Genomic DNA, 9,740 nt, shown 5'->3' on the forward strand with positions numbered 1-9,740 from the left:
GGGGCAAACACTGCGAACGAGCGCACGCCGGGCTCGACTCTACCAAGGAAGGCGCTGGAAAATGGCAATATCCACACCGAACGTCTTTGCAGTGCACTGATGCCGTCAGAACAGAAAGGAAAACAGGTAAACTGTGACATTTTCCTTCTGTGTAGTTTGAGTTCCGCAGTGTTGCTTTTGAATTTAACTTCGGTGCTGTCCTTGGTGCTGGAGTTCCATCAGGCAGAGCGCGCGGACTTACACACACCTTGCAGAAACTCAAATATGTCATTTAGAAATTTCATGTACCCAAATGTAACAGTTTTGTGTTTTGAGATCTAGTGGGAATATCGTTTTTCTATAGTTACTTTTGTTGCTATCAAATCTTATTTACGTTTTATGTATTGCAAATTGAATTATTACATACACAGGTGTAAAAGTCTGAACCATATTGAAAATCTGGGGTTGAAAATCTTAATCAAAGCTTGAAACAATACATGAAAAAGAAAAAGGAAATTATATGACATTTAAGAAGAAATATTTAAGTTTTTGCACCACTTATAGGTCACCAATCAAATAAGTATGTCACTATGTACAGACCGTTTCCATTAAAGTACAAGGTGCTCTTTGGAGGTTTCTCAAATCATGCTGGAGAACGCGATCATCGGGTTTTACACAAACTTGTGGAGTTCATGCTGCTGCCATTAAGGCAAAAGAGGGACACCAAATACTTTCTGAAAATCAAACACATATGCTGACTTTATTATAATATTTAATATTTTTTAATGCAAAACAATTCTACATTTTCAATTCAACCTCTCACTTGATTTTGAAGATAGTTTTCATTTCTTTTTTTACTTATTTAATTAAAAAAAGCAAACTACAATTATTTTCACTAGTGCTCTCAGACTTTTAGACCCCATTGTAAATGTTTCATCATCTCAGAATAAAAATATCAATTTTTCAAACTTTATAAAAGCACTGCACATCAGAACTATCAAGTGTTCACTGAATGTCCTGAAATCTTGACATGACTTTGTGCCCTGCAGTACTGCTGGGAAAGAAAGGCAGAGTTAGTGTTAAAATGCTCATAATGATCACTGATGTTTTGTTTACGACACTACAAAATCAATATCCATTTGCAGCTATAAAGGCTGATTTGGGCTCCAGAATGCTTTTATCCCAGTATATAATAGATTAGCTGTCTGTCTTTCTGTCTGCATATTTAAATCTGATTAAGTTTTTGTCTTGTCATACAGTTGAGTACAGTACAGTGAATTATGGCAAGGAGTACTGAAAAAAAAAAAGATTACATATTTTTGATGAGCAGGAATTTGTTATTTCGATAGCAACAGGTCAGTGCTAATCAGGCTTTTATTTTCCTCCATTATAGGCATGCAGTCATAGCTGAGTCTCTCCAAAACTGCTTAGCCCAACAGTCCCTCTTACTCCTTCATATTCTGGCATCCATCATGGTGTATGGGCAGGTCCTGCACCGCCAAGGCCCCGAGGAGAGCTTCATCAACCTCAACGTCGGCGGCTTTAAGCAGCAAGTGGAACGAGTGGTCCTCCAACGCTTCCCCCACACGAGACTGGCCCAACTTCTCTACTGCAGCTCAGAGGCTGCTATTCTCCAGCTTTGCGACGACTATGCAGCAGCCGAACGCGAGTATTATTTCGACCGAAATCCAAGTTTTTTCCGCTACGTGCTCAATTTCTATCATACCGGAAAGATCCACCTGATGGAAGAGTTGTGTGTGTTTAGCTTCAGCCAGGAGTTGGAATACTGGGGCATCAAGGAGCTTCACCTGGACGCTTGCTGCAGCAACAGATTTCAAGAACAGAAAGAGTACGCTGGAGATCACGACTGGGGATACGACGATGACCTGCAGAACCAGCTGCAGGACAGCTTAGATTCATCTATGGAGGAGCTGTCAGCGTTTGACAAAGACCTGGAAAAGTTTGAGGGCACCTGGTGCGCCGAGAAGCGTAAGGAACTCTGGCTGCGACTGGAAAACCCGGGATATTCGTGCTCAGCGAAAATAATAGCGGTGCTTTCACTGTGTGTGGTACTGATGAGTATCGTGGCCATGTGTGTTCATAGCATGCCTGAGTTCCACCAGGTGGACGTTAATGACAAAGAAGTGGAGAACCCGGTGTTGGCTGTGTTCGAGAACTTTTGCGTCCTCTGGTTTTCTATCGAGTTCATCCTACGATTAGCTGTCACACCATGTTTGCGCAAATTCCTAAGCAATGTGCTAAACATCATTGATTTCGCCTCTATTGTTCCATTTTACGCCACGTTGGCGTTCGAAACCATGGATGCTGCGGAAAGCGAGGAGCTTGCGAACGTGGGAAGGGTCGTGCAGATCCTGCGCCTCATGCGTATCTTTCGCATCCTCAAACTGGTGCGGCATTCGGTCGGGCTGCGTTCGCTTGGGGCGACGCTCCGTCACAGCTACCATGAGGTCGGACTCCTCATCCTCTTCCTTTCCGTGGGAATCTCCATTTTCTCAGTGCTCATCTATTTTGTGGAGAGGGAGGACGATGAGTCAGAACTGCAGACCATACCGGTGGGCTGGTGGTGGGCGACGATCAGCATGACCACGGTGGGATACGGCGACACGTATCCCATCACGCTGGCTGGGAAACTCATCGGCACCTTGTGCATCATTTGCGGCCTGCTTGTAGTCGCCCTTCCCATCACTATCATCTTCAACAAGTTCTCCAAGTACTACCAGAGACAGAAAGCCCTGGTGGAGTCCGACCAGTTCCAACCAGAGGACGAAAAACTGCCAAATCTCAGCATGCCTTTTCTTTACATAGGAGACCTCTATGGACAAAAGATGACTTCTCTGGTGCGCAGCACGTCCTCCAAGAGTAGCGCGGGGAGCGAGGGAGACGTCACTGATGCTTCCAGCATTCAGGATGTTGAAATTGTCTGCCCTACTGGGATGCCACAGGCTGATAATGCAACATAAATCAGGGTTCCTCAAATCTGGTCTTGGAGGGCCACTGCTTTGCAGAGTTTAGCTCAAACCTTGATCAAACCTGTAATTTTCTAGGGATTTTGAAGACCTTGATGAGATGTGTTGGATTAGGGTTGGAGCTAAACTATGCAGGGCATTGGCCCTCCAGAGCAAGATTTGAGGAACCCTTATATAAATGCTTATATGAACAACTTCAAATGAATAGGGTGAGAAGAAACTAAAATAAACATCCTTGATTAGATCTGCCGCACATTTTGAGGAAACACTACAGGACCCTAAGACTCAAGGCTCTTGTTTCTTACTGAGCTACTCCTGGACCTTCAATCAAAATCACTTTTTTCTCTTTAGTTCTCAGGGTGAAAATATCTCAAGCTTTCCATTATTTATGGATCAGAACCTGTTATGGAAACTAATCTATACAACAGGCTAGCAGTAACATTGATGCTCTATACCCAATTAACAGCACTGATTGACAAGTGTGTTTTTTAATTCTTCGGACAAGCTGTTCATTTAATTACAAGCCTTTCTGCAGTGCCTGTGGGAAAAGAACTATGCTTAAATTTTTTATAGGCAATGACAGCATCTAAAATGCTGGACTTCAGATGGCATGTTGGTGTACACCATCCTCCCTAATGTGTCCATCAGAGAGGGAAGGACGGAAAGAGTGCATGCATATTTCAACAAGAGAGAGGAGAGGCCACAAGAGGAAGGAGAGAAGAAAGCAGGAAAGAGATGTTACAGTTGAATAAAGTTGATGTACAGTAGATTTAAGTCTCTGCTCTTTGTTCTGAAATCACTGCATGGGTCTGTAGGGAGATGAAGGGTCTTAAAGAAATGGTTGACCCCAAAATGAAAATTATGTTATTATCTACAAAACCTCATGTCGTTTGAAACATATAGTCTGTTATTTTGATGTGAAACACAAAAGATACAGCTCTTTTCAGTGTAATGCAGTTTATAGTGACCACTATAAAATCGTATGGCTTCATAAGGGGCTTAAACACAAGTAAATAAACAACGTGAGAGTAGTTCATAGGAGTTGTGCGCTATTCTCTAAATCTTCTGAAGCTGTACTGTCAGCAGACTAAAATTTTTGTTGTTATTTTTTGAAAGTGGACTATTAATTTGAGTACCATAATTGACGTCAGTAAGTTGAATCCCGATTTGTGAAAGAATCGGCATGATTTGTATACAAGTTCAATGGAAAGAGCTGACTCAAAGGAACGATTCGTTTATTGCTCCAACTCTCGAGTTCAGTTTCACTGACTTAACGATTCTGAAAAGACCTGCATGAATTTTTCTCAAAATATATATTTTTTTGTTCCACAGAAGAATGAAAGTAATGCGGCTTTGGAATGACATGAGTAAAAGTAAGTAAAAGATTTACATTTTTTTAAGTGCACTTTCGCTTAAATCTTTTAAATTGTAATCTTGTTAATCAAGTGTTTCTTTACAGTGAGTTTGTCCCACCTTCTCATATGTCTCATGAGTAATGCCTTATGCATTATCGCATTGGTGTATTATCAATAATGCCTCATTGAGCATCCGGTTCAGCTATCCTCTGTCCTCTGCACGGAGGGAACACATTCTCTCTCCATCTTGCTGTCTCTCTCATTTTTTTTGGAGTGACTTATGTCAGTAGGCTGTATTAGCAGCAGGAAGAGAGGTCCAAATGTTAGGGCTGCCTGCCACAGGGGGAATGCATTATTGCTGAAACGGCATCCGTTTGGCAAGTGGCTTTAACTTGGATAGATCGGTCTCTGTTTGAGACGTGCCCATTGATCAATATGTCACACTTGTGTGCTCAAGTGTTTAAGGGCAGACCTGAATGTCTCATGAGTTACACGAATGGTGCAACTGACCCTTTTCAGCTTCTGCAAACTCAGAGATTTGGTCAAGTTTCAAGGGGAATAGAAAAATGTCCTTCAATACACCTCATACACACTCTTATATACTGGGGCTTTGCAGTATCCTTAGAGATTTTGGAATTGAAAGTGCTTGGAAAAATACAGAGTGAAATGGGGTTATTGTTTGTTAGTATATAGGAAAAGGTTTCAAGAAATAAATTCCTTTTAGAGATCGATTACATGCCGTGTACTGTGGCAGGGTGACTCTTCTCCCTCCTCCAAGCCAGAAATATGAGGCCACCGCAAAGAGTCACATTTCTTGTTCAAACCATTGGTTTGGACAACTCACACAAACCTGAGCATGTTGTTTGCAAAAAATGCATATGCAATCACAGCAGTTCCTCTGACGTAATCTTTGTTCTGTTCTGTTACAATATGAGCTGGTGGTTTAGGATGTGGGTTTTCACCCATGGGAAAGCAAAACCCACAAACCAGCGAGTTCCCACATCTCTATGAATATGGCACTTAAGCCTGAATTACTTCAGAAGTGAGCTGTGCAATTTCTGCATCACTACTAGCACCAAACACAATTGCAAAAACAAATTCTCAAGACTCCCCATTTTCTGTTATTTGGAGAAAGATATTTGTTTTTTGTCTTGTGCCAGAAATACACTACCGTTCAAAAGTTTGGGATGAGTAAGATTTATTTAATTGGTTAAAAGTGAAATTTCAAATAAATCTATTTCAAACAAATGTTCTTCAGAACTTAAAAGGATCCAGAAAAAAATTATAATGGTACAAAAATATTAAGCAGCATTTATAATAAAAAGATATGTTTCTTGAGCACCAAATCAGCATATTAGAATGATTTATAAAAGATCATGTGAAACTGAAGACTGGAGTCATGACAAATGAAAATTCAGCTTTGCCATCACAGGAATATATTATATTTAAAAAATATATAACATTTTTTTTAAGTAATGCAGCCTTAACGAGAATAAGAGACATTAAAAATCTTATTGACCTCAAACTTTTGAACATGTAAATGTACATTTGGTCAATATTTTACTCAATTTGAATCTACATTTAATTTTAGTTTGATGAAAAGTTGTAAGCAGGACAACGACATGATTAGATTATTTGAAACAGTAATATTGTTTCTAGACTTTTCTTCAAAAACTTTGTTAGTGTACTGTTAATACAATAATCTAGCAGTGCTATTTTCTCCTTGACATATTTTCATTAAGAGTATGTTTTAATCCAAAATTGTTATGTATCATCATTAAGTTTTTCCTTTAGTCTTTATTTAATCAGAAAACCCTACGTCAATTAACATTTTGGTCAGTAATTTAGTTGACAAGATTAACACGCCAAAGCACCTCTGCTCAAACAGACTGCAGAAATTACACATTTTACCTTTAAGCTGCTTATGTTGATGGCTGGTCATAAAACGTATTTGTTTGTTTGGGTGATAAACCGACTTAACAGCACCTATAAATGTCCAGTTAAACTGCTTTTTAATATATGATTAATCCAACTGGTGCATAAATCTCCAGCCGGTGACAGTGTAACAGGTGAGTTTGGAAGCATAACATCTTCAATGCTAAATAAAGTCCTGTCTCAAGCAATTTACCACCTCCTCTTCATGGGTCAGTTCACATCCTGCTCTCTCTCTCTCTCTCCATTTCTCTCGTCTCTTGCATTCTCTTCTTTTCTTTCTTACCTCACACATAGAAAATTGGATGGAATCATTTGTCAGTAGCTGAAAATAGAGTAAAAGGGCTGTGAAAAGAAGTGTCTGAAGCTTTGGGGAAAACAGAGAGGTGATTTTTTTGAAGTTTTGAAGTACAATAAGTATCGCAGTGAACAAACCAACATGGTGACTCGACTTACTAACCATTTGGAAAAGTAATGTCACTTTTACAATGATTCCCAGAAGACAGCATGTGTATTTAGACACCAGCATAATAATACTGATCAAAAACGTGTATAATAGATTTATAAACAAGTGGTTCATACTATCTATTGCACTGATAAGCTAAACTGAATGATTCAATACAATCTGTGACATGACAAAATCAATACAGCTACCTTGAAAGCGACATTCCCAATCTTCTTGTTGATCAGTGAAACTGATCCAGTGACGGCATTCCAACTTCTGCTGAAGCTGTACTTACAGCTCAAAACAGTCCTGTTTCTCACAATCTGAAGATTGCCTGTCAGCCGTCAGACCACTTTACTAAAGCCAGACCCATCTGTTCCACAGGGCTGATATGGATGTTATGGATCTCTAATGCCATAGAAGAACCTTTTTTTGTCTAAATGGTTCCATAAAGAACTTTTAACATCTGGAGAACCTTTCTGTTACACAAAAGGTTCTTTGTGGCAAAAGAAGATTCTTCAAATTATAAAAAGGTGGTTCTTTAAAGAACCTTTGACTGAATGGTTCTTTGTGGAACCAAAAATGGTTCTTCTATGGCATTGCTGTGAAGAACCTTTTAAGCACCTTTATTTTTAAGAGTGTACAAACTCTGGGTCATTGGCTAATGCTCACACTGTGCTTTTGCTGCTTTTTTAGTGAAGGTGAGGAAGATGATGGCGTCAGAATCCAATATTTGCTTTATCAGCAGCTTGTGCTTGTTTATCTGAGTCAAAGATCAGAGGTTTCTGGTGGTCCAGCAGCTCTATAAATCAGTCTTCCACCTTCAGGAGCATATAAATGCTGACGGCACACAAAACAGCTGCTCTGCACTTTCTCTCTGCATGTTATCTGCATAAAGCAGCCCTGATAGAGATACGTGTGCTATTTAGATGGCTATGGTGTGCATTAGCTGTATGTGTGTTTTGCTGCTGTTTGTGTGGATGACATGGCACTATCGGCAGTTTGTTTTCATTAGATGTGAATTATTCTGATCAATAATTCTGAATATTGGAGGCTGCTGAAGCTGTCGAATGTAGTCATACCACATAGTTCAGGGTCAGAGGACACAATCAATAAAAATGTACTTAGTAGTCGATACACCCATCACCAGTGTTGGGGAAAGTTACTTTTAAAAGAAACTCTGGGTCATTGGCTAATGCTCACACTGTGCTTTTGCTGCTTTTTTAGTGAAGGTGAGGAAGATGATGGCGTCAGAATCCAATATTTGCTTTATCAGCAGCTTGTGCTTGTTTATCTGAGTCAAAGATCAGAGAACGGCCGATCACAGCCAAACATCAACAATGTCAGCCAATATCTGATAAGAAGAACATGGCAGAGGACACAGCAAAGAGCTCACTGACACAAACACCCAAAAGCAGCCGTAGGTGTGTGTGTATCAAATCAATGGCGTGCAGAACAGGAGTTCCTGAAGAGATTCACACTCTGAAAAGTGAGACCTGGGTAACTCTGCTATCCGCACCTTGTTTTACAAAGTGAGAATTAGGAAATGTGTGTCTGCGAAACACCAGGTTGCACGTTCACATGTTAACTTTCAGTCTCCTTCAGAGAAATATCCCAGAGTTTCCTTCATAACCTTCAGAGAATGATCAGGAATGATGTCGGGGTCTGGCCAGAAAGAGAAAGAGGGAGGGAAAGGGGGTTAGGGCTCTCCAGTTTATTCCATTTCAAACAGGTAATGGGCTGTGAAATGCATACACGGTAAGCATTTTTCTTCAATGTGAGGACAGTTTCATTCAACATATGGACATGGAAATTAGTGTGCATGCTTGTTGGTTTCTCTTGCATCTGTCGGTGTACGTGAGCTGTATTAGCTGTGATTTAAACTATAGGAGGCACTTCCGGTTTGGAAAACTTCAACTCAAAAAGTCAAATCATTTCAAATCATAAAATTGTGCTACAAATAATCCTTATCGGTCAGTTTGACTGAAGGAGCTTTCCTTTGTATTCAGCTGTAACAATATGAAAAAAGACATATATTATGACAGTGATGTCATGTCCGTAATATTGCTATGAAAATACTCAATCTTTTGGGTTATTCATAGTATGTAGAAAGTAATTTGTTAATGCTACTCCACATTTCATTTAAATGTTTGATGATTGAAGGTATGAGTAGAATAATGTAACCTCATTGTACCCAGATTTTGAAAAGGCTTATTATTGCATTCATAATGCAAACATTTTGCTAATTGTTTACAGTTTAACAAAAGTTACCCCCATAATTCACGCACAGCGTCATGGGGTGTACGAAAAAGGTGGATATTCACCTTTAGTCTTTCACACACTCACAGTACGGCCTGAAAATGATGTATTGTTTTAAAGGTGAACATTAAATGTCATGTTTGATGTAATCATACTAGTATGTGTATGAGTATGTACTGTATTTGAGTTAGGACAAAAGGTCATTGGTTCTTGTGAATGTTAAGCTCAAACACACACTGTCCTATTTTCGCGCATTCAGTATGCATCTCACAGCTCTCTTCCTCTTCCCCCTGCACTCCTGAGATCAATTCCCTTTTAATTAGGGTCTGAAAGTTGTTAACGCTCACTGTAAAGTGCACACACATGTGAAATGGTTACTGATGACTAACACTTTCTCTTTCTTTACGGCCGCGTCACTTCTGCAGCTGCTGGCATTATTGCAGACTGCGCGATCTGCAGTGTGTGTTTCATAATGCTACACTGCTCGGATGACTTGACTCTAATTAAGAGCACAAATCATGTCTCTAGAGGGGAAACACTCTATGGCTTTTGTAGATCTTTGCTTGTGTTGCTTTATACACATGTGAATGTTTCAGGATAGATGTTTGTCCTTCTGTAATAACATTGAATATTATTTGTTGTGTGAAATCACACTGTGGAGCTCCAAAAGCAACAAAATACCAGGAACCTTAGAAAGTAGTAGGCCTATATATTTTGGATGACATATATGATAGCTTTGAAAATCTGCCCTTGCACTGCAGCTCTTAAATCTCATTCTCCATT

At 39.8% G+C, this 9,740-nt stretch overlaps 1 protein-coding gene across 1 annotated transcript; it reads left to right on the forward strand.

The window, feature by feature from the left end:
• The first annotated feature begins 87 nt into the window (after positions 1-87).
• Positions 88-2,961, forward strand: LOC107588718 (potassium voltage-gated channel subfamily S member 3-like). Its single transcript, XM_016276939.1, has 2 exons — positions 88-126; positions 1,373-2,961. Exon 2 carries the CDS (start codon positions 1,452-1,454, stop codon positions 2,958-2,960), a length of 1,509 nt encoding a protein of 502 aa, XP_016132425.1. The 5' UTR covers positions 88-126; positions 1,373-1,451; the 3' UTR covers position 2,961.
• The last annotated feature ends 6,779 nt before the right edge of the window (positions 2,962-9,740 follow it).

The sequence above is a fragment of the Sinocyclocheilus grahami genome, unplaced genomic scaffold (assembly GCF_001515645.1).
Source record: "Sinocyclocheilus grahami isolate Dianchi unplaced genomic scaffold, SAMN03320097.WGS_v1.1 scaffold106.1, whole genome shotgun sequence".
Lineage (NCBI taxonomy): Eukaryota > Metazoa > Chordata > Actinopteri > Cypriniformes > Cyprinidae > Sinocyclocheilus > Sinocyclocheilus grahami.

What these genes read in the sequence shown, in the direction of transcription:
- LOC107588718 (XM_016276939.1), top strand. Translation starts at nt 1,452, where the DNA reads ATGGTGTATGGGCAGGTCCTGCACCGCCAAGGCCCCGAGGAGAGCTTC.